This window comes from Ranitomeya variabilis, chromosome 5 (genome assembly GCF_051348905.1).
Source record: "Ranitomeya variabilis isolate aRanVar5 chromosome 5, aRanVar5.hap1, whole genome shotgun sequence".
Lineage (NCBI taxonomy): Eukaryota > Metazoa > Chordata > Amphibia > Anura > Dendrobatidae > Ranitomeya > Ranitomeya variabilis.
Window position 1 is genome coordinate 629,907,052 of NC_135236.1, and position 26,574 is coordinate 629,933,625.

The 26,574-nt window shown below is 38.2% G+C and overlaps 1 protein-coding gene across 15 annotated transcripts in view; it reads left to right on the top strand.

The window, feature by feature from the left end:
- Nucleotides 1–26,574, top strand: part of LOC143776637 (protocadherin gamma-C5-like) — a 671,321-nt gene that overhangs the window by 391,913 nt on the left and 252,834 nt on the right. For 2 of the 15 annotated variants that reach the window (XM_077266213.1, XM_077266230.1), the window contains exon 1: nucleotides 11,282–13,879. The exons of 10 other annotated variants lie outside the window; for them this stretch is intronic. In XM_077266213.1, the coding sequence (XP_077122328.1) occupies nucleotides 11,438–13,879 (2,442 nt within the window). In that variant the 5' untranslated portion in view covers nucleotides 11,282–11,437. Of the gene's footprint in view, nucleotides 1–3,217; nucleotides 5,806–11,281; nucleotides 13,880–19,722; nucleotides 22,304–26,574 lie in introns of those variants that run through there. 3 more of the 15 variants (XM_077266210.1, XM_077266227.1, XM_077266207.1) reach the window with 2 other exon arrangements.

Sequence of the window (26,574 nt, forward strand, 5' to 3'; positions counted from 1 at the left end):
AAGCAGTGCACCCCTGATCCAATAAAGAAAATCTGTCACAAGATATTTGTTACTCCTGCATGATATAAAGACACAAACCCTGATTCCAGGACTGTATCATTTACTTTGATGGGTACTGACAGAGGTGTATCTAGGTTTTCAGGCACTTGGGGCAAGAATTCAGTTTGGCGCCTCCCCTCCAAGGACATATACGATTTGCACTTAGTCATGTACCCACGAGCTGCTCTCTCTAATGCTCTCAATGTTTGGTGAAAAACTAAGAGCAGCAGGAAGAGAAGCTCGTTGTCGCAGGACCATAAGTATGAAAGTCGCATATGAGTGAAGTGTCCATGTGATGACTGCTGGAACCTGCAGAGCTGAATCCTGACATCGCAGCTTCTGATTTATCACAATGAATGCACTGCACACTTTTAGGATTCTCCCTTGCCGGTGGATAGTCATGTCAGCACAAGCATGTGATTTGTATACTTCTGACCACATTCCTACTAGATGTGCCCAGCCTTGCTCAGTTCATTTTTATTGAGTGAGGCCATACATGTCTAGTCAGCATGTGACCGCATGTATCTAAATCGCCAGAACGAGAGAATCCTGACAGCGTGCAGTGCGCTGTGAGAATTCAGAAGTCTGCAGTCTCAAAGAATGACTGCAGACTCATCACAAACCTGGACATCCCCTTTAATGTTCCTAACAAATAAAAACATGAGAATTAGTATCACAAATAACATTTACATCCAGGTACCTTAGAGTTGGCATCATCTTTGGAGTCGTTCTCCTTCTTTTCTTCTTCTTGTCCAGATCCCATGATGAGTTTTCTTATCTCTGCAGACTTCCATCTTCTCTGCTCTTTCGCAGAAAATCTCCACATGATACCTTTAAAGATAGAAGTGTCATTATAATGCTCCTGAATAAAATATTGCCCCTCACTATATTGCCTGCACAAAATATGACCCCCACACTGTCCCTCTTATGGAACATTCTGTTTACACTGACCTCTCCTTTCTATACTGGCCCCATCTTTGCATTGTCCTCTCATACTGTGTCCCCCCATAGGGCCCAGTATTTATACTGTACCCTCTCATCACACTCCCCCTCATTGGTATACTGTCACCTCCTGGCTGTGCCCTTACACTGTCCTTCCATGCTACGCCCCCGCTACTCAGCTTCTATTCTGTGTCCACTCACTTTTCTTACCCCATACTGTCTCCTCACACTATTCCCCTCCCTCCTCATACTGTCTTGTCTCACATTCCCCCTGTTCACCACAGTGTCTCCTCATATATATACCCCCTCACTTTCTATACTGCATGCTTACCTGACTCCCCATACTGTGTCTGCACACATCCCATCACCCTCACTCCCCGTACTGTGTCCAAATACATTTTTCACATTGCTACTCATACTGTGCCTGCATACATTCCCCCGCTCGCTCCCCATACTGTCTGCACCCATCCCCCATACTGTTTCCTCATACATTCCCCCATTCCCCAGTACTGTTTCCTCATTCATGCCCTGATTCCCCCATACTGTTTCTTTGTACTTGCCCCATATTCCCCCATACTGTTTCCTCATACATGCCTCCCATTTCCCCATACTGTTTCCTCATACATGCCTCCCATTCCCCTGTACTATTTCCTCATACATGCCCCCATCTTCCCCTTTGCTCTTCATTTTGTGTCCTCAAATCTCTCCCACACATTAAATTGCCCCATCGCCACTAAAAATCTTCCCACACACAATAAATAATCCCATAGCCACTTCATATCTTCCCACACACATTAAATCCCCAATCCCCAAGCCAAATCTTCCCCCACACTTTAAACACCCCCATCCCCACTCCAATTCTCCCCACGCACAGTAAACACCCCCATCCCCACTGCAATTCTCCCCACACATAAAATAGCCCTCATCCCCACTCAAATTCTCCCCACACATAATAAAGTCCCACCTGTGCACTTAATCTTCGGTGTCTTCAGCTCCACTGGACACTTACCACCAGTGTTCGCCTCTGCAGTCTGCAGCGCGGGCGAGTGACGTCAGCAGCATGACCACATGACATGATCATGCTGCTGGCATCGCTCTGACCCGGCAGTCAGAGCATCAATTGTACTTCTGTAAGATGCGAGTACAATTGAATACTGGGAGTCAGCGCACTGCAGCTTCTTTGTGCCAACTGTCAGCTTGACAGTCGGCACAGAGAATAGCCGTCTCTCAGTCCAGGGGGTGGCAGAATGCAGCTGCTGGGGGAGACACTGCAGACAGTCACATTAGGCAGCCCGATTGCGGACTGCACCCCCTGCCGGCTGCACAAGACAGTTGAGCTCCAAGACAAATATTATAATGCAGAATCTAACAGATTAAATACAGGCTTTTTTGTAGTTGTGCCTATTTTTACGTTAGACAAAACTGCATAAAATATATTAGTTTGCAGTCTCATCCAGGCCCCTTTGCCTAGGGGGACACAAAGGCCTCTCTACTACATTACAAGACATCAGTATTATCCTGAAGATCTGGAGATTTGAATTTTGCCATCATATAATTCTGGATCACTCATTTTTTTAGACTAATGAAGATAGCTGAGCTCTATACACAGTGTCTAAGGGAGTTTTCTCTCATCTGTAAGGTCCCCTGTCCTATTTATATACTACTGACATTAATCAGTATAATTTATTGCTACTGCACAAGATACTTCATGGGAAAATATATATTTAGGTATATCTACAGTATATTACTATTTGTTTAATCATAATAGAACTACTCAAAATCAGAAGAAAATAATTAATACTCTACAGCTTATTTGTCTGACATATCCCTTTCACCACCTTGGGATTTTCAGTACTTATACTGTAAATGCAAGTTGTTTCCTAAATGTGCAACAAAATCTAAACACAGTAAGCTGCAAGAAATACATCGGCAATCTACAAGAAATAACAAAACTTCCTTTTCATATCAACTGAAATAAAAAAAAATTAATAATAAGGTAATATGTTTAATATCAGTTAATATTTTTAACATAAATATATGCCTATGTGAACTGTGAATAGAATTTTAAGATCTTACAGTTGTTATTTTTACAAGTAGCCAGTAGAGAGCAGCCTTGTATTGAAAAGTCCTATGAACCTATACCAGAGAATATGCTTATATCAGCTCTGCGCTCTCCTCCCCCTGGCTCAGTGATTCACCCTCCCATCGTCTCTCACACAAAGAAAAGCTGCAGCCCTGATGAGAGCCGTGTGGATCTTTCTTTCCTTCAGATGGATTATCATTTTGGGAATATGGACAGATAAATTCATCACCCTCATGCAGCTTGGATTACACAGGATCTACATGACATCAAACATCAAGACAATCATTTAAGATATGGACATCAGAGGCTTTTGTCCGTGCTGGAAATGGCAAGTAGTCTGCTCCTTTCTCCTGTGTAGCTGGGGCTGGGTCTCTGGGCAGCTTCGTTATTCTATTGTTGAGGAGTCTGAGCCGGGGACATTGGTAGGAAATGTTGCTCAGGATCTGGGGATAAAACGTGCAGAAATCTCTCAGCGCAAGATACATCTGAGATCTGAGAAATATCAAAGATATTTCAGTGTAAATCAGGCAAATGGAGGGCTGGTTGTGAAGGACAGGATTGATAGGGAGAGCCTGTGTGGATCTAGTCCAAGCTGTTTACTGCAGATAGAGGTTGTGGCTGAGAATCCTGTGGAGCTTTTTACTCTAGAAATAGAGATTCTGGATATTAATGATAATTCTCCCACATTCTTGTCTAATGACCATATCATAGAGATCACTGAATTAGTAGAAAGTGCAGGTGCTAAATTTGCATTAGATATTGCAAAAGATTTAGATGTCGCTGTGAATGGTGTCAGTCAGTATACACTGAATACAAATCCTTATTTCTCATTGTCTGTGAAGAATCGTAAGGATGGAACGCTCATCCCTCAGCTAATACTAGAAAAGGTTTTAGATAGAGAAGAAAAACAGGAACACCACCTCATTCTCACAGCTATTGATGGAGGAGAACCGGCCAGATCAGGGACCTGCAGAATAATGATCATTGTATTAGATATTAATGATAATCCTCCAGTCTTTAATCAGTCAGTTTATAAAATCAGCATTAGGGAAAATCTGCCACTAAATACTGTGATATTAACATTAAATGCAACAGATCAGGATGACGGGGCAAATGGAGAAATTCAGTTTTCCTTCGATGGTCATACATTTGAATCTGCTAGAGAAATATTTTCTCTAAATGAGCAAAATGGGGAGATTTATATTAACGGACATGTGGATTTTGAAGAACAAAATTTCTATGAATTATCTATTAAAGCAGCAGATAAAGGATTTCCGAAACTTAAGGGAAACTGCATAGTTCAAGTAGAAATAGAAGATGTCAATGACAATCGGCCAGAAATTACATTTAATTTTGTGGCTAATAACATTCCAGAAAATGCACTGACTGGATATGTTGTTGGACATATAAATGTGAAAGACAAAGATTCTGGGAAAAATGGAGAAATACAACTTAGTGTATCACCAAATGTGCCTTTTAAAATTAGACCTCTTAAAAATCGTTATGCATTGGTAACAAATGGGAATCTAGATAGAGAACAAACCCCCGAATACACTATAGAGCTGACAGCCTCTGATTTAGGGTCTCCTCCTCTGTACAGTAAAACAAGCGTCACCCTTGGGGTGTCCGATATTAATGATAATGCTCCAGTGTTCACACAGTCTATATATAATGCTTTTATTAAGGAGAACAGTGACCCCGGGACTATTCTATGTACAGTGTCTGCTACTGACCTAGATGAGGGGGTTAATTCTGATCTGGTTTACTCCATAGTTGAAAGTCAAATTGACGGCTCCTCTGTATCCTCCTTTGTGTACATTCATTCTAATGATGGGAATATATATGCTCAGCGATCCTTTGATTATGAGCAGATCCAGGTATTACAAATCATCATAAAGGTAGAAGACTCAGGATCTCCACAGTTGTCTTCCACTGTCCTCATCTTTATCTTTATTCTGGATACAAATGACAATCCCCCCTCTCTGCTGTATCCAGAGCACTCTGAGGACCTCATTGTCCATGAGAGGATTCCCAAGTCTACAAGTGCTGGATATCTGGTGACAAAACTGTCCGCAGTGGATCTGGACTCAGGTCACAATGCCTGGTTGGTGTTTACTCTCATTGACCCCATCAATTATTCCTCATTTCAAGTGTCTAAACTCACAGGAGAGGTGAGAACTGTAAGAGGATTGCAGGAGACAGAGAACATGGAGCAACAACTTGTCATTTCTATCAGTGATCAGGGGACTCCTCCATTATCCACCACAGTGACTGTACTTCTCAGTATAGCAGATGAGGTTATAATTGAAAGACCGAAATCTGGAGACTTCCTGACCAATTCCAAACCCCCATCAGATATGACTCTGTATCTAATCATCTCCCTAGTGGCCATCAGCTTAGTGTCACTTGTCACCTTCATGATATTGTTGGTGAAATGTCTGAGGAAGGACAGTTATGATTACAGCAGTAGTTGCTGTATTCTTGGTGGATCCCAATCCAAATCCTACACAGATCAGTATCAGCCGGCTCTGTACCTGAACACAGACGGGACCTTAAAATACATGGAGGTCAGGATGGTTCCTCCCGGATCCCAGGGACAGAGTTACCAAACTAATTTACCCCCAGTCATGAATCAGCAAGATTTTAATATTGCGAGGCCTGTGGATTTTCCTCAGTTAAACGATTTGATTAACAGCACCACAACACCCTCAGAAGTGACCAGCCTAAATAATTCAGTCATGGTAAATATTACAATTTTTTTAATTTTAATTAAGCATTTTTTTAAAAACTGCCTTGTTTTTGTGTTTACAGAAAACTTTAAGTTGTAAATGTTTTACAAGTATGTTGTAGATTTCAATCAATTAGCATTGCTATTGTACATAATTAAGTGCTATCCCATTTGCGATGAGGCTTTGCTTAATTTTTGTCTCATTATTATGCTTAACCCCTTCACCCCCGGAGCTTTTTCCGTTTTTTCTTTTTCGTTTTTCGCTCCCTCCTTCCCAGAACCATAACTTTTTTATTTTTCCGTCAATATGGCCATGTGAGGGCTTATTTTTTGTGGGACGAGATGTACTTTTGAACAATACCATTGGCTTTACCATGCCGTGTAACAGAAAACGGGAAAAAAATTCCAAGTGTGATGAAATTGCAAAAAAAAGTGCAATCTCCCACTTGTTTTTTGTTTGGCTTTTTTGCTAGTTTTACCAAATGCTAAAACTAACCTGCCATTATGATTCTCCAGGTCATTACGAGTTCATAGACACCTAACATGTCTAGGTTATTTTTTTTTAGTGGTGGAAAAAAATTCAAAAATTTGCAAAAAAATAAAAAATAAAAAAATTGTGCGATTTTCCGATACCCGTAGCGTCTCCAATTTTCGTGATCTGGGGTCAGATGAGGGCTTATTGTTTGCGTGCCAAGCTGGCATTTTTAATGATTCCATTTTGGTGCAGATACGTTCTTTTGATCGCCCATTATTGCATTTTAATGCAATGTCGCGGCGACCAAAAAAACGTAATTTTGGAGTTTTGATTTTTTTTCTCGCTACGCCATTTAGCTGTCAGGTTATTCCTTTGTTTTTTTGATAGATCGGGCGATTCTGAACGCGGCGATACCAAATATGTGTATGTTTGATTTTTTTTTAATTGTTTTATTTTGATTGGGGCGAAAGGGGGGTGATTTAAACTTTTATATATTTTTTATTTTTTTTATATTTTTGAACACTTTTTTTTTTTCATTTTGCCATGCTTCAATAGCCTCCAGGCTAGAAGAATGCACTACACGATCGCCTCTGCTACATAGAGGTGAAGTACAGCAATGTTTCTTAAATTTCTTTTATTTTAATTTTTTTTTATATATATTTTGGTACTTTTTACTGTTTATTTTTCCTGATATCTGTTATATATCCTATTCCTCTTGTACATACATGATCACACCAGACTGATTTTTTTTTCCTTCTACTGAGTGAAAACAAACTATTCGTATTTCTATGTAGTAGAAATGGTCGTGTACTTTGAACGCCGACCACAGGGTGGCGCTCAAAGTATTCGGCCATCAATAACCATAGAGGTCTCAAGGAGACCTCTGGTTGTTATGGCAATGCACTGCTGACCCCCGATCATGTGACGGGGGTCAGCAATGCTAACAACTCCGGCCGCGCGGCCGGGAGCGCTAGTTAAATGCCGCTGTCAGCGCTTGACGGCGGCATTTAACTAGTTAATGGGCACGGGCGGATTGTGGTTCCGCTCGCGCTCATTGCGCGCACATGTCAGCTGTACAAAACAGCTGACATGTCGCGGCTTTAAGGTGGGCTCAGCGCCGGAAAGGGGTTAAGTGCTAACGTATTTGTTGTCAATTATTATTTAATAACTGTTGGTATTATGGAGAAATGCAGTTTACTATTAGAATATTTTAAAGCACAATTTATCTTTATTTTCTTTACAGTTTTCTGTTTTCATTTTATTAACATATTGTAGTTATATATATAAATGCAACATAGGAAGTCTTAGGGTATGTGCACAAGTTAAGTATTCCCTGCAGTCAAGGTCAATTGTGCTTCTGAGCGCTGGCAAAAAAGACACAACATTAAATGCTGCCGTATTTGTCGTGCTTGTTTGTCATTAGAGTAGGTGAAAAATGCTGCAAAAATATTAAAGGCTTTGACACACTGCAGGTACGAAACGGCTTAAAATCTGCAAGGAGAAAACAAGCAGCGTGTGCATGAGACTTGTGGAATCTCATTCACTTTTCTGGCCATAGGAAATCTTTCAGTTTTTGTAACAAAAGTGAGTGATAAAAAAATAACAAAAACTTCGCAAATTCTTAGCACATAATACCTAAAAGCAAATTCTTAGCATTTTACTTTTACAACGACCCAGACTCACAACTGTCAATGGGTTGTATTGGCTATTCCAATATTTTACGCAAATTGTGAGCAGCCTCATTATTGTGGCTTTCAAAATTGCTTTAACATTTTTTGGGGGTATATGTAATAACATTCCAATGTCAGTTAGGAAAAACTTAAATATTTTCACATAAAGGATTTGAAAATGTATTTTTAAACACTATTCAAGCATTCTAATTTAAAAGTATACAATATATAGTAGAAAGTGTCTGCAAGGAGAATCTCTCTCCAGTGAACCTGCTTTGTCAGTGCATTACACAGATGTTCTATTAATTTCAATTGACAATATATTATTATTATTTTCTCTTGTGATGGCTCTTTAGAAAAATTAAATACATGCTGTCAATATAATTTGCAAATTGGTCATGATCAATGAGGGTCCAAAGAGTTTTAATTGATTTTCAGGTGACTCTTCTAATAAAATAATATCGTAAAATGTGAAGAATGACTTGTGTACTATTTCTTATTCTTTTAGTCTTTTCTTCTTACATAGCAAGACTAAATTATGAAGCCAGCAAAAATTAGAAAGGAAAGAGGAAGTGAAAGCACTCCAACCCAGGAATTAAAGAAAAAAAACTTTATTTCGGCATGTCAAACCAAGGTAAAAACATAAGAAACACCTACGTGTTTCTGGCGCATGAAAAGCGCCCTTAATCATCCTTCCTCCTTGCTTTCCAATTTTTGCTGTGCTCATCAGTGGGTAGAGCACCCACCCAGTTTTTGAATTGGACTCTACGTACTCAATCATTTTCTGGATAGCGTCTGCAGTTCCGTACTTCTCTCTCCAACCTAATTTATGAAGCCATTTATAGTTATAATCATCGATCACTGTCCTCATGGTGCTCACAATGTACATTGACTTAAAGAGTAATTACCATATTATTTTTTTTTTCATTAATCAATAGTACATGTGATAATAAGAATTTTTGCAAGTATTCTCATTAGAGAAATCTGCCTATATCCCCAAGACTAATCAGTCATTATCATACTTCTCAACTCATGGGTAACATTTGTCCAGTGGATACAGGGTTTCCTATTACGGAGATAGATGACAGTTGTTGCTCATAAAGCTTTATCATTTCAGGAGAACTTGCAGCAGAATGTCTGCGCCTGCTTCTATCTTTTCCTCAGTCCTTCCAAGAAATTTAAAAGTGTCATCTCCTATCTCCGTAATGGGAAAATCCGACTTAACTGAACAGATTTTACCAATGAATTAAGTGTGAAAGGTCTGTCCAGGAGGAGAAAGAAACACATTCTTATATAGCAAAGCTATTTATTTTCATGTGTCCTATTAAGAAAGAAAATAAAAATTAAAATGACTGTCACTCCCTACCTTTTCTATACATATTAGATAGCAGCCAGCCAAATAATTCATAAGCCTACAGTGATCTCTCTTGCATTCACTATGCAAAGGAAAGCTTGACTTGGCCAATTTTAGTCTTATGTGTATGATGGTTTTTAGGAAGGTTGAAAAGAAATACTTAGAAAAAACATACAAAAATGTATTTAGAGCTTGGTTAATATTGAACCCAGGTTTTGAACGCTGCACTTGAACAGTGATAAGGACCAAACCACTGTGTTGCCCGGTCTTCAACTAAACTTTACTATTGATAAAGTAGTTTGTGATATCTAAAGCACTACAATAAACATAAAAACTGAGGTCAATCAATGCATTTAATTTAAAAACTTATTCCAATATAACAACTTTTTTTTCCAATATGGAGCCAAACAGTGATTAGATGCTGTTAGTCTGGTTTGTGAAAGTAAGAGCAACCACACATTTCTTCTTCTGGGAAAAGGTAGTGTTACTTGATACTTTCTTTTCCTAATTGGAAATACAAAAAAAGCAAAGATCTGAAGACTGATGCGTAGATTTCACCTTGCCTCACATTGGTGCACCCCTGATGACATCGATAAGAGAGAATCTATCGCTGTTTTTTTTCTACATCTTCTAAGAGCAGCATTAGTGTAAGCATAAAGACCCTGATTGCAGGGGTGCATGACTTCCTTTCATGGGTGCTGCAGTTTTGATTAAAAAATGTTTTTTGATACAGCAGATCTACCAGTTCTTAGAATGCTGAGGTCTGTATAATCCCACCCACACCACTGATTGGCAGCTTTTGATATACACTGTGTATAGGCAGAAAGTTGCCAATCAGCGGTGGGGCATGGTTAGACTTCCTGACAGCTGGCCAAGTAGTCCTTTATTGACAATCTTCTTCTAATAAAATAATAATTTTATAAAAGTTACACTAATCAGACCAGACAGTGATATATCGTTGGAATCAGGATCTCATTGCGTACATCCTGATATTCTCAGAATAGATAACAAAGACCTGGTGACATATTTTCTTTAAGATAGATGAGCATCAAGTCAAATATTGCCATGCTAAGTCTAAGAGATAAAATGCTACTCTTTTCTTTTAGTTGTGCCTATTTTAATCTTAGACAAAGCTGTATAAAATATACTTAGATTTAGAAATCACATCCAGGCCCTGGTTCCTGAGGGGACCCAAAGACTATTATACTACAATACAAGACACCAGTTCTGGAGATTCAGGTTTTGCCTCTATATATGTTTGGGTCATACATTTCTTAGATAATTATGGAGACAAATGAGCCCTGAATTTATCTCTATCCAGTAACCCACAGGGTCTATGGGACTTTTCTCTCATCTGCAAGGCCCCTTGTATTATTTATATACTACTACTGACATTTATCAGTAACATATATTGCTACAGTACAAGATACTTCATGGGCAAAATATGTTAAGTATGTCTATGAAACTATCCCTATATTCATAATAGATTTACTCAAACTCAATAGCGCTTGTGATGACAGCAGAAAACATATAATAATTCACATTATTTGTCTGACTTAATTTTCTGCCTCTTATTTGTTCTAAAGCTATTTTTGAAATTACCCATCTAAAAAATCAAGTTGTTGCCTAAATGTATATTTATAGCTAATATTGAACGCGCTTTACTTATTTTTCATTTTACTTATGTAAATAGCACCATTAATTCCATAGCAATTTACAGACATTGTATCTACATGAAACACATAGCTTTTTTTCAGAATTATTGAAATCAAATAGTCTTCATATTAGGCAATGTTTCTTACATAGATGTATTCATATGTGAAGAGTACATTACATTTTCAGAAATTCCAGCTGCAATTTTTAAAAGTCACCAGCAGAGAGCAGCCTTGTATTTAAGTTTACTATGAACCTATACCACACAATGTTCCATGTCAGCTCTGCGCTCTCCTCCCCCTGGCTCAGTGATTCACCCTCCCATCATCTCTCACACAAAGAAGAGCTGCAGCCCTGATGAGACCCGTGTGGATCTTTGTTTTCTTCAGATGGATTATCTTTTTGGGAATATAGACATAAATTCATCACCCTCATGCAGCTTGGATTACACAGGATCTACATGACATTGAATATCAAGACAATCATTTAAGATATGGACATCAGAGGCTTTTGTCCGTGCTGGAAATGGCAAGTAGTCTGCTCCTTTCTCCTGTGTAGCTGGGGCTGGGTCTCTGGGCTGCTTCGTTATTCTATTGTTGAGGAGTCAGAGCCGGGGACATTGGTAGGAAATGTAGCTCAGGATCTGGGGATAAAACGTGCAGAGCTCTCTCAGCGCAGGATACATCTGAAATCTGAGAAATACCAAAGATATTTCAGTGTAAATCAGGCAAATGGAGGGCTGGTTGTGAAGGACAGGATTGATAGGGAGAGCCTGTGTGGATCTAGTCCCAGCTGTTTACTGCAGATAGAGGTTGTGGCTGAGAATCCTGTGGAGCTTTTTACTCTAGAAATAGAGATTCTGGATATTAATGATAATTCTCCCTCATTTTTGTCTAGCGATCATACCATAGAAATCACAGAAATCTTTGCAGGTCCCGGTGCTCAATTTGTTTTAGATATTGCAAAGGATTTGGATGTTGGTATAAATGGAGTCAGTCAGTATACACTGAGTACAAATCCTTATTTCTCATTGTCTGTGAAGAATCGTAAGGATGGAACGCTCATCCCTCAGCTGATACTAGAAAAGGTTTTAGACAGAGAAGAAAAACAAGAACATAACCTCATTCTCACAGCTATTGATGGAGGAGAACCGGCCAGATCAGGGACCTGCAGAATAACCATCGTTGTATTAGATATTAATGATAATCCTCCAGTCTTTAATCAGTCGGTTTATAAAATCAGCATTAGGGAAAATCTGCCACTAAATACTGTGATATTAACATTAAATGCAACAGATCAGGATGATGGAGCAAATAGAGAAATACAGTTCTCCTTTGATGGTCATACATTTGAATCTGCTAGAGAAATATTTTCTCTAAATGAGCAAAATGGGGAGATTTATATCAATGGTCATGTAGATTTTGAAGAACAAAACTTTTATGAATTATCTGTTAAGGCAGAAGATAAAGGGTTTCCAAAACTTAAAGGAAATTGCATGATTCAAGTGGAAATAGAAGATGTGAATGACAATCAGCCAGAAATTATATTTACATCAGTGGCTAATGATGTTCCAGAAAATGTTCAATCTGCGGATGTTGTAGGATATCTTACTGTGAGAGACAAAGATTCTGGGAAAAATGGAGAAATAAAATTGAGTTTATCACCTAATGTGCCATTTAAAATTAGACCTCTTAAAAATCGTTATGCATTGGTCGCTGATGGTAATCTGGATAGAGAGGAAACTTCCCAATACACTATAGAGCTGACAGCCTCTGATCTAGGATCTCCTCCTCTACACTGTAAAACAAGCGTCACCCTCGGAGTGTCAGATATTAATGATAATGCTCCAGTGTTCACACAGTCTACTTATAATGCTTTCATTAAGGAGAACAGTGACCCCGGGACTCTTCTATGTACAGTATCTGCTACTGACCTAGATGAGGGGGTTAATTCTGATCTGGTTTACTCCATAGTTGAGAGTCAGATTGACGGCTCCTCTGTCTCCTCATTTGTGTACATTCATTCTAATGATGGGAATATATATGCTCAGCGATCCTTTGACTATGAGCAGATCCAGGTTTTACAAATCACCATAAAGGTAGAAGACACAGGATCTCCACAGTTGTCTTCCACTGTTCCTGTCTTTATCTTCATTCTGGATACAAATGACAATCCCCCCTCTCTGCTGTATCCAGAGCACTCTGAGGACCTTATTGTCCAAGAGAGGATTCCCAAGTCTGCAAGTGCTGGGTATCTGGTGACAAAACTGTCTGCAGTGGATCTGGACTCTGGTCACAATGCCTGGTTGGTGTTTACTCTTGTTGATTCCATCAATTATTCATCGTTTCAAGTGTCTAAACTCACAGGAGAGGTCAGAACTGTAAGGAGATTACAGGAGACTGAGAACATGGAACAACAACTTGTCATTTCTATCAGTGATCAGGGGACTCCTCCATTATCCACCACAGTGACTGTACTTGTCAGTATAGCAGATGAGGTTATAGTGGAAAGACCGAAATCTGGAGACTTCCTGGCCAATTCCAAACCCCCATCAGATATGACTCTGTATCTAATCATCTCCCTAGTGGCCATCAGCTTAGTGTCACTTGTCACCTTCATGATATTATTGGTGAAATGTCTGAGGAAGGACAGTTATGATGACAGCAGTAGTTGCTGTATTCTTGATGGATCCCAATCCAAATCCTACACAGATCAGTATCAGCCGGCTCTGTACCTGAACACAGACGGGACCTTAAAATACATGGAGGTCAGGATGGTTCCTCCAGGATCCCAGGGGCAGAGTTACCAAACTAATTTACCCCCAGTACTGGAGCAACAAGATTTCAGTATTGTGCAGCCACTAAACTATCCTCAGTTAAAGGATATATATCAAGAAGCCTCATCTGTGGAAAATTCATCGAATGACACAAACAATGTAAGTCATAATATTTCTGTATGAAAACTTTAGTAACATAACTAAATAGGAAGTGAAATTATAGAGTTTTGCGATACATACTGCTGTGTTACAAATATATTTATTGTAAAATAAGTTTTTCATTTATCAATCTTACTAGTGTCTTCCTAAGTTTTAGAATCTTAATGCAGTTGGGGGGGATCTTTATTCTGCAAAAGGCCATTAGGATATTTATACCATTCATTGGGGGTCATGCAAATTGCACTCTATCTCTGCCCGCAAAGTATGTCCTGATACTGGCATTGTTGTCAGGATATAATTTTTCATTGAATGCACCTCAGCATTCAGTAGAAAACACTGTGAACACATGGTCACAAAGTGAGAAAAAAAAAATAATGGGCAGGCAGCCGTTTAAATACAGCTGCCAACCCATGTACTGTGATCCCCAGAAATCTGCCCTTTAGCCAGATAAATGGTCATTGAGGGATGTAAATGGTCTGCGGGCTTGAGTTTCCCTACCCATGGTTTAAGAGCTGTGTTTTCTCCCTGATTTTGCTACTTGATGTCACCTAATGGCCTCAGTGTCGGGTAACATAAAAGTTGCACTAAATATGAAATCAAGAAGAGTGCTCCATAGTTTAAATTCATGTGACAGATATAGTGTTGATATAATATATATAACACATATATAACACATATAACCCTGTGTAGTCGTGCAAATTTCAGGGACAATATTGGAAAATACTGGATTGAAAAAGAACTCCAATATCCTCACTGCTACTGCCCCAGCCGTAAGTCCAACTAAGTGTCTAAATGCTGAGTAGTGCAGGATAAAGAAAGTATTATATTGGCACTGCATCTTAATGCTTGAAGAAGAAGCCTGATCAATTTTATGCAAATTATTATTATTGTATATTTTTATAGCGCCATTTATTCCATGGCGCTTTACATGTGAAAAAGGAGCAAATATAGACAAATACAAACTAAACATGAGCAAAAAACAAGGCACACAGATACATAAGGAGGGAGAACCCTGCCCGCGAGGGCTCAAAGTTTGCAGGGGATGGGTGAGGACACACTAGGAGAGGGTAGGGCTGGTTGTATGGTGGTTCAGTAGATTGAGGATCACTGCAGGCTGTAGGCTTGTCAGAATAGCTGAGTCTTCAGGTTCTTTTTGAAGGTTTCTATGGTAGGTGAGAGCCTGATCTGTTGTGGTAGAGAGTTCCAGAGTATGGGGGAAGCACAGGAGAAGTCTTGGATGCGGTTGTGGGAAGAAGAGATGAGAGGGGAGTAGAGAAGGAGGTCTTGAGAGGATCAGAGGTTGCGTGTAGGTAAGTACCAGGAGACCATGTCACAGATGTATGGAGGAGACAGTTTGTGGATGGCTTTGTATGTCACTGTAAGGGTTTTGAACTGGAGTCTCTGGTTGATAGGAAGCCAGTGAAGGGCTTGGCATAGGAGAGAGGCTGGGAAATAGCAGGGAGACAGGTAGATTAGTCGAGCAGCAGAGTGTAGGATGGATTGGAATGGTGCCAGAGTGCTAGAGGGGAGGCCAGAGAGTAGGAGGTTGCAGTAGTCAAGGGGGGAGATGATAAGGGCATGCATTAGTGTTTTTGTGGTGTTGCAGTCAAGGAATGCGTGGATCTGGGAGATATTTTTGAGTTTGAAACGGCAGGAGGAGGCAAGGGCTTGGATATGTGGCTTGAAATAGAGGGCAGATTCGAGGATCACCCCGAGGCACCGGGCGTATGGGACTGGGAAAAGTGACCAGCCATTTACAATGATAGATAGGTGGAGGGGTAGAGTGAGATGTGGAAAGATGATGAATTCTGTTTTGTCCATGTTCAGTTTTAGAAAGTAAGCAGAAAAGAAGGCTGAGATAGCAGATAGTGTGGGATTTTGGTAAGTAAGCAGGTGAGGTCAGGTCCGGATAGGTAGATCTGCGTGTCATCGGCATAGAGATGATACTGCATACCGTGGGATTCTATGAGCTATCCTAGGCCGAAGGTGTAGATGGAGAAGAGTAGGGGTCCTAGAACAGAGCCTTGAGGAACATCGACGGACAAGGAGTGAGGAGGTGGTGCGGAGGAGGGAGACACTGACTGTTCGGTCTCTCAGATATGATGATATCCAGGATAGGGCCAAGTCTGTGATGCCAAGAAATGAGAGAATCTGTAGCAGAAGGGAGTGGTCCACAGTTTCAAAGGCCAAAGACAGGTCCAGGAGAAGGAGGACAGATTGGTGTCGCTTGCTCTTGGCAATTAAAAGGTCATTGGTTACTTTAGGTAGGGCAGTTTCGGTTGAGTGGTGGGGTCGGAAGCCAGATTATAACCAGTCAAAGAGGGAGCAGGAGGAGAGGTGGGAGGACAGTTCAAGATGGACATGTTGTTCCAGTAGTTTTGAGGCATAACGGAGAAGAGATATCGGGCGATAGCTAGACACAGAGGATGGGTCGATTTTTTTGCTCAAATAATTGTGTTCCATTTTGCAGCACTTCTTTTAATTTTGTCTCTCTCCTGCACTATTGATTCGGTACCTTTGGAGCTGTGGTATACTTGGCTCTTCTGCCAATCTGCCAATTGGAGAAAGTCCGAGCAGTGGGACTTCCACCAGTCAGCAAGTTATCACCTATTCTGAAAATAGGGGATAACTTGTTTAAACCGAACAAACCCCTTAAAGTTTTTCAAGAAGTTGTGGATATCTGTGCAATATATTTTCAAGCACTAGATGTTTTGCAATGGCATTTTATTATCTAAAACAATTGTACATGAGTTCCTGGACAAATCCTTAAAACACTCATTATGGCCCTTTGTATTAATTTTTAACTTTTTTATACTTCTTTTTGAACTTTTACTGGTAAGCAATTTGATATATAAGAAGGAATCTCTCAATTTATAGAACCAAATTTGTAAATGTTAAGATCTAAAAATATAAAACATAGATCAATTGATAACATAACGAGGGATTTAGCAAAAATATTCAATTTTATTAAACATTACATTTCTAACAATGACAGTATTTTAAGGTGAAGGAGAAAAGCAGCTAAAACCTGATGTGGGAAAAGATGGAGGAATTTACATCCCACCAGGGAGAAAACACAAATGTCCCACTGGCACAACAACCACAAACAGTGTAGAAATCATATGCTGGTATAGTAACTGTAAAGAGAGCGGCGCAATAGCACAGTTACCAAAATAACAATTAGTTTACTGTAAGGTGAAATTCTCACCCTTACACGTTGTGAGTATGCACAACACAGGACGTCCATGAAACGCGTCATTTTATAGCCCTGAATAAAGTATGGAACTCTTCTGAACTCGGTGCTTCCCATGCCTGATTTTGGAGGAGCGCGGAATTGTCGGTATCTTGAATATCCTATCCAGAATGCTGGTATAGTGAAACACAGGCATCAATAATATAAATATAGACTTATTAAATCAATTGACAATATATGTGAAATATCTGTGAAAGGGCAGAAAGCTAATAATGTTGCTGCCAATATGATATGATATGAATTTGATATCTTTTTATCTCTTTTTTGTTGAGCTTTTAAAAATTAGTTGAGCCTGATCATAGTGCTATGTGTTATTCCAAAATGATTTCTGCATTTTATTTGGTGCTTTTTTATAGTGATTTCTACAATTGAGTTTTTAAAATATTATTATTCATATTTAGCATTTGCCAGAGATGAGCATATCACTTTGCACAATTCCGGTCCACGTTCCAGGTCAATGCTCTCTGACAGTGGACAGTAGATATATGAATTTCCTAGGCCTCCAGAATCCTCAGCACGGCGTCTGATTCCCCAACCTGGTGTGACATCATCTATAGGGCGTGTAGGTGAAGTCCTGCCAACCCGGCTGATCATAAGCTGAGCCTGGCATACCAAAGAGTAAGGAAGTTCATGAAGCTCCTGTCCACGGCCAGAGATCACTAACCAGGACCATGGACCAGGAATGCATTAAGCGATCTGGTCACCTTTAATATTTACAGTTGATTAAGTAAAAAAAAAAAGATTTTACAGTTTATATTACTGTTTTGATTCAGTATTAAAATATTATTCTTTTTTCTATGACAATGTCTACCTTCATATTGAGAAATTAATTATATACAGCATGTATTAATGTTTTATCAGGTGTATAACTCAGCTCAACAGTTGTAGTAATTTGTATTATATGGTACTATGCCTGTGATATTTACATAGGCAAATTCTCATTGATTTGTAATGAACTGCAGTCATACTACTCATATATCAGAGCCAAAGCAACTGGAAATCCACAGATGGAGCTTAGCTTATAATATGATTTGATTATTAGAAACATTTCTCTTCAATAATTCAGTAAATGGCCAAGCTTTTCAATGTTCTATGAGGATAATGATCAATTCTCATTAAATGTAAAAGCTTTTATCTTCTGCTTGAGCATCATCTCCATCCTTTTCATCCTTTTTTTATTTTATTACAGAAGATGGTATTTCTCTAACTGGCAGACATGATATGTGACACTTACATGGGGACACAAGGTCATTTACGATGTTAATTGAAGTAATTTAAAATTGGCAAATAAGGGATTTTTGATAAAAAAATACAAAATGGTAACAGCTAATTGCATTGTATGCAACATAGAATACATTTTCTTTGGATATTTTGTAACAAACTTCCATCAATAAAGAAACATGGAACAGTCTCAGAAACCTGAATATTTGGAATAGGAAGGTTTATTGTGTGTTTTGTTTTTTTGTATTTTGTTTTCATGTTTACCTCTTGTAATTTATTCCTAAATATTATGTAACCAGTAAAATATATAGTTGTGTGTTGCAATCTTGATAGAAGTGAAGCTAGAATCATGGAAGGTTGCAATTAGGTTCACATAGGAATCTGGCCATAAATGATGAGGACTTGATCACAAATAGTAACTGTGCCTTATGAGACTATTATATGTAATTGATACAAGAAACGATACGATGTAAAGTATTCACCTGAAGATTGAAAGTGTTTTTTTAAAGATTTTTTTTGTTTATGGAAGCTTAATCTAAAAATGTAAAAGAATTGTAAGAATTTGTGAATATTTGTTGGATTCCGATTTACAGACAGTATGAGAGAGAACAATGATGAACAGTTTAAGGGTCTTTTCATTTACATATTACATTCTTATGAAAAGAAAATATAGAGTCATATTTAATGTATACTGAAGCAATATATGTGCAATAAGAGACAAACAAAATCATTAGTATCAAGAAAGTAAAAATCCAAGGCAAAACGTATCATTACCTAAAAATAGTAGCAAGCGATCTCTAACTTAAATGTTTTCCAAAAGATTTAATTGTCAATTAAGACAAATTATTGTATTTATTTTTTATATGCAAATATTTGACATGTATCTGTCGTACCTTTCTGACATAATTTATTTCCCTTATTATTTCAAACCATTTTTATTACTTTGATGATCAGCAACTTTTTATAAACATTTTATTCTCTGAATGCGCATCTGATGATAATGATAGTCATAGGCTATACAGGTCATTTTTAACTATTTATAACACAACAGTATTGGAAAAGTCTGATAAGAAGATTACTAACATGTAAACATACTTGCCATTGAGAATGGCATTGTACTTTTGAGAACATATTACATATTCTTTTTCAACAATTAAATATTATTACCTCTGTATTTGAAAACATGTTTCTATTTTAAAGTTTAGTTTGCTGCATTTCTCCATATTGGCCACTAGAGGGTAGACTTGTCATCCAGTAGATTTCTCAGTCTATACCAGAGAATGTGCTCATGTCAGCTCTGCGCTCTCCTCCCCCTGGCTCAGTGATTCACCCTCCCATCGTCTCTCACACAAAGAAGAGCTGCAGCCCTGATGAGAGCCGTGTGGATGTTTCTTTTCTTCAGATGGATTATCTCTTTGGGAATATGGACAGATAAATTCATCACCCTCATGCAGTTTGGATTACACAGGATCTACATGACATCAAATATCAAGGCAATCATTTAAGATATGGACATCAGAGGCTTTTGTCCGTGCTGGAAATGGCAAGTAGTCTGCTCCTTTCTCCTGTGTAGCTGGGGCTGGGTCTCTGGGCAGCTTCGTTATTCTATTGTTGAGGAGTCTGAGCCGGGGACATTGGTAGGAAATATAGCTCAGGATCTGGGGATAAAACGTGCAGAGCTCTCTCAGCGCAGGATACATCTGAGATCTGAGAAATACCAAAGATATTTCAGTGTAAATCAGGCAAATGGAGGGCTGGTTGTGAAGGACAGGATTGATAGGGAGAGCCTGTGTGGATCTAGTCCCAGCTGTTTACTGCAGATAGAGGTTGTGGCTGAGAATCCTGTGGAGCTTTTTACTCTAGAAATAGAGATTCTGGATATTAATGATAATTCTCCCACATTCTCATCTATTGATCGTATTATTGAGATCACTGAATTATTGGAAACTCCTGGTGCTCAATTTGCTTTAGAGATTGCAGAGGATTTAGATGTTGATGTGAATGGTGTCAGTCAGTATACACTGAATACAAATCCTTATTTCTCATTGTCTGTGAAGAATCGTAAGGATGGAACGCTCATCCCTCAGCTGATACTAGAAAAGGTTTTAGACAGAGAAGAAAAACAAGAACATCACCTCATTCTCACAGCTATTGATGGAGGAGAACCGGCCAGATCAGGGACCTGCAGAATAACCATCGTTGTATTAGATATTAATGATAATCCTCCAGTCTTTAATCAGTCAGTTTATAAAATCAGCATTAGGGAAAATCTGCCTCTGAACACTGTGATATTAACATTGAATGCGACAGATCAGGATGACGGAGCAAATGGAGAAATTCAGTTCTCCTTTGGTGATCACACATCTAAATTTGCTAGGCAATATTTTTTTCTAAATGAAAAAAATGGTGAGATTTCTTTAAATGGAATTTTAGATTTTGAAAAACAGAATTTTTTCGAGTTGTCAATTAAGGCCACAGATAATGGATTTCCAAAATTAAAAGGAAATTGCATAGTTCAAGTGGAAATAGAAGATATAAATGATAATCCCCCTGAAATTACATTTACATCAGTGGCTAACAACGTTCCGGAAAATGCACCTACTGGTGATGTTGTAGGATTTATTAATGTGAGAGACAATGATTCTGGAAAAAATGGAGAAATAAAATTGAGATTATCACCAAATGTGCCTTTTAAAATCAGACCTCTTAAAAATCGTTATGCTTTGGTCACAGATGGTAATCTGGATAGAGAGGAAACCCCCCAATACACTATAGAGCTGACAGCCTCTGATTTAGGGTCTCCTCCTCTATACAGTAAAACAAGGGTCACCCTCGGGGTGTCAGATATTAATGATAATGCTCCAGTGTTCACACAGTCTACTTATAATGCTTTCATTAAGGAGAACAGTGACCCCGGGACTCTCCTATGTACAATATCTGCTACTGACCTAGATGAGGGGGTTAATTCTGGTCTGGTTTACTCCATAGTTGAGAGTCAGATTGACGGCTCCTCTGTCTCCTCCTTTGTGTACATTCATTCTAATGATGGGAATATATATGCTCAGCGATCCTTTGACTATGAGCAGATCCAGGTATTACAAATCACCATAAAGGTAGAAGACTCAGGATCTCCACAGTTGTCTTCCACTGTTCCTGTCTTTATCTTCATTCTGGATACAAATGACAATCCCCCCTCTCTGCTGTATCCAGAGCACTCTGAGGACCTCATTATCCAAGAGAGGATTCCCAAGTCTGCAAGTGCTGGATATCTGGTGACAAAACTGTCCGCTGTGGATCTGGACTCTGGTCACAATGCCTGGTTGGTGTTTACTCTCATTGACCCCATCAATTATTCATCATTTCAAGTGTCTAAACTCACAGGAGAGGTGAGAACTGTAAGAGGATTACAGGAGACCGAGAACATGGAGCAACAACTTGTCATTTCTATCAGTGATCAGGGGACTCCTCCATTATCCACCACAGTGACTGTATTTGTCAGTATAGCGGATGAGGTTGTAGTGGAAAGACCAAAATCTGGAGACTTCCTGACCAATTCCAAACCCCCAACAGATATGACTCTGTATCTAATCATCTCCCTTGTGGCCATCAGCTTAGTGTCACTTGTCACCTTCATGATATTATTGGTAAGATGTCTGAGGAAGGACAGTTATGATTACAGCAGTAGTTGCTGTATTCTTGGTGGATCTCAGTCCAAATCCTACACAGATCAATATCAGCCGGCTCTGTACCTGAACACAGACGGGACCTTAAAATACATGGAGGTCAGAATGGTTCCTCCAGGATCTCAGGGGCAGAGTTACCAAACTAATTTACCCCCAGTCCTGGAGCAACAAGATTTCAGTATTGTGCAGCCTCTAAATTATCCTCAATTAAAGGATGTATACCAGGAAGCCTCTTCTGAAGGGAATTCATCAAATGATTCAAACAATGTAAGTCTTAATATTTTAGCTTACTAACATGCTGGTTGATTTTATGAAACAAATATGATGTAAAATTATAAAACTTGCGTTGTTAAAGGAGTTTGCGTCTGTTGAATTTATTTTACAGTGGCATTTTATTGACTGAATCAATTACATTAATTCCTTTATTAATCCTAAAAACTGTTCTTATTTGCTTACAAATTACCCTTTCCCAACATGGTAATATTCCGTTTTTGCGCTTTTGTTTTTTCTTTCCTTCTTACAATAGTGATATTTTTTGCTAGCATAGCTGTATGAAAGTTTGATTTTTGGGATACTAATTGTAGTTTTGAAAGACACCATTCATTTTATAATTCTGGAAAAAATGTGCCATTGCACATTTGTTTTTGCTTTTATGGCTTTATTGCGCTACAGAAATGACCCTGCAGTATGATTTTCCAGATCAGTACAATGACAGCAATTCTAAACTTCTATAGTTTTGTTTCTTTATTTTAGTGTCAATAACAATTTAGAAACTTATAGGAATAGCAAGTTGTTACTGTTTTCCAAGACCCATAACACTTTCACTTCTTTGTCAGTAGAGCCATTTGAGAGCTACTTTTTGGCGAGCTTATATTTTATAATTCTGAGGTAAATAAGATGTTTTGATGACTTCTTCTCACTTTTTTGTGGAGTTGCTGTGACCAAAAAGAACTGTAATTTTTATTTTTTTCCTTTCTCTATTCTGAGTTTACCTAGATTAGATTAATTAATGTTACATTGTCATAGATCATACTTTTAATAACTCATTAATACCAAATATGTTTGCTTCTTAATTTTTTTAATGTTTCTTTACTTCTTAATGGGGTTGATTCAAACTTTTATCTGTTTCCTTTTCTTTTTTTTTAATTTATGCTTAACTTTTTCTCACAGAAATACCATGATGGAATTTACTGATATGTTGATCTGGATATTTCGGGCACATTGGAGCTGAAATATGCATGCAATGACAATTATGTAATTTAAATACTGCTGTCACAAATTTACAGGAGTTTTTAAATGGTTAAATTACAGTAAATCTGTTCAATCCGCTGCAGTTACAGGCAGATGCCTTCTTTAAAAGGCAGTTGACTATTCCTAAGGAGCGTGCAGGCTCAGCCACTGAGCCTGCTTCATATGCAGAGACTTAACAAAGGATGTACTATAGTGTCCTTTTTCTGGAAGTGTTAATATTCACCTTATTATATATATTAAATATTTAGCTTTTTTCTTTCTAATCTTTACTGATAAACAACTCAATATTGAGTAACTCTTTGTTGTTGAGCTATTATACGGTACGTGAACCTGATTATATTCTGTTTCCGAAATAATTTCTGAATCATATTTTCTATTATTTTTTGTCATGATTCGATTTGCACAGAAAAGAAAGTATAAAAAGAGAGTTTTGAAGCTTTGATTGCTGTTTTGGATTCAATATTAAAACATGGTTCCTTTTTTATGGCAGTGAATATCTTATTATTTAAAATTCAATATTACACTGAATCAATGTACTTTTTTATCAGGTGTATAACACAACTCCCCACCACAGATGAGGTAATATTTACGTGAGACACACTGTGCTTTATACTTTGGTGGGCTACGCCTATGCTATTTCTGCAGGCATCTGCTCATTGATTTGTAATGAGCTGTGGCAATTTTACCTAAATAGACGAGCCAATGCACCTTGAAAATCATACAAGTCTGTGCAGATGGAGCTTGTAGTATAAGATGTTTAGTTTATTAGAAACATTTCTCCTAATTAATTTGTTTAAAGGGTTTGTCCACTACTTGGCCAACCACTTCTCAAACATCATAGTTCCTCTATGTAAAATAAAAACAGCTATACTCACCTCTGATGCTGGCACCATTCTAGTAATGATGGCACAAGCTTTCCTGCAGCTTGTGTGATATTGTTATGTCACTCAATCCCCGTAGCCAGGTACAGACTGGGCCAGAAATTCATCCCTGGCACTTGAAATCACAAAAGCCCATGCTGTCACTGTCCCCAAGCACCAGATGAGATATATTACTAATAGTACCCCGCATCGAGGAAAGCAAGATTTACTACAAGACCAATATTTCTAATGATACCGGTGGCCTAATGGGGTAAGTGACGGAGTCGGCAACTTTGTGCTTCATCACAGTTCTTAACAGTATGGGTGTCTTGAAAACACCAATTCTGTTAACAACATAGCAGGCAAGGAGGCCAACGACCAGACAGGCCCTTCTGGCATTTGCTGGAATTGCCAGATGGCCAGTCCAGCTCTGTCTGTAGCCCATCAGTAGCTGCTAATGGGCTGCTTCACTCTCACTTGCTTCTAACATAATTGGCATCCAGAGGAGGTCAGAGAGCAGCAACAGCTCTAACTTTTTTTGGGTGTCAGTTTTGGCCGAAGGAAATGAGAAAGAAGTAACCACTGATTTGCCGCAGAGCTCGCATGATATTGATAACAACGGGAGAGCATGTGCCAACATTGCGGGAAAGGAGCCCACACCATAGGTGAGTATACAGTAACTGATATTAATTCACATAGGGAAATAATACTGATTGAAAAGGGGTTGTCTGAGTAGTAGAGAACCTCTTTAAGGGTTAAGCTTTTCAAAACTTTATTAGGATAATGGTCAATTCTCACCAAATGTAGGAGCATTTTCCTATAATTTAATCATCTGCATCCTTTTTTGCTTTTGCATTTTATGACAGAAGATATTTCTCTTACTGGCAGTGATGGTATGTGGTACTTACATAGTGGGCCATTTATGATGTTATGTAAAGTAATAGTCTAAATTTGGTAAATGAGGCAATTATGATTAAAAATTATAAAATCATAATAGGTAATTGTATCGGATCCAGTGTAGAATTATTTTTTTATTTGGATAATTTGTAATACATTTCCATCCATAAAGAAACATGGAAGAACCTCAGCATCTTTAACTTATGGAACTAGAAGGTTTATAAAATGTGTTTTCTATATACCTTTAGTTAGCTAGTAAAAGATATGGGGCCCGATTTATCATTTGCGGGGGGAGAAAGGGGGTTGTCTTATGTCATTAGCTGACATCAATTGCACTAAATTCATAAAAATTGTGCTCATGGTTTATGAATTTTGTGCAGTCAAAACTGGTCTTTTATTTCTGTCTGCAACAATTTTTGCAACTTTAAAAAGCAAAAAAATTGCATCTTTTTGAAAATGTCGCAAAAATTGCTAAAACATTCCTGAAGTACATAAATCACTCCAGACTTGGACTAGAGTATATTTATGACAAATGTTGCAACTTACTGAAAAGTTGCAAATGATAAATTAGATGACAATATCTAAGAACCATAAATTATGTCAACATATAGAAAATAGACTTAAAAATGCACAAATGGAAGATGAATTTGGTGCAAACAGTAACAGTGCCCTATAACATTATACTATCAACATCGACACAAAATTATGTGACATAGATTACTCATCTGGCATTGGAACGTGGGTCTTCAAAGATATTTTTTTAATGGAAGCGTAATGTAAAAAGGTAAAATAATATTAGCAACGACTGTAAACTTGTTGGATTCCTATTTCCTATCTAGACAGGAGGACTTAGAACAATTGATTAATGGGTAAAGAGTCTCGTAATTTGCATATTAAGTTCTTATGCCAATTAAACATGGTATCACATTATTTAAAGTATGAGTAGCCAATTTATTGGCACATTAAAGCACGAATGACAGCAAAAAGTAATCAAGGGCATAAATCTTATCATTTCATAAAACTTTTTTGGTAAAAAATTATTTACATAAGAAATGAGCGAATAGATTGGAATTTAATGCAAATTAAAATAAAACTCAAATACATGTGAAATTGAATTGCACTCATATCATACAAAATCCATTAAATATTTTTAAATCTGAATAGCCGCCTGATGATGATCATAGTAGTAACGTGCTACACATGCAATGTATTGCAACATATCCCTGCAACAACGATCTATTAAGATAATTGTTAATATATATACATACTTAGTACTGAGGACATATTTCTTATTCTTTTTAAAAAATTCTATTGTATTGCTTCTATGCCACTTGGTATATATAACCTTTTAATTTTCATTCTAAACATATCTATGACTTATCAATAGTGTTGATCATTCCGATACCGCAAGTATCGGGTATCGGCCGATACTTGCGGGTATCGGAATTCCGATACCGAGATCCGATACTTTTGTGGTATCGGGTATCGGTATCGAAACAACATTAATGTAAAAATGTGTAAAAGAGAGAA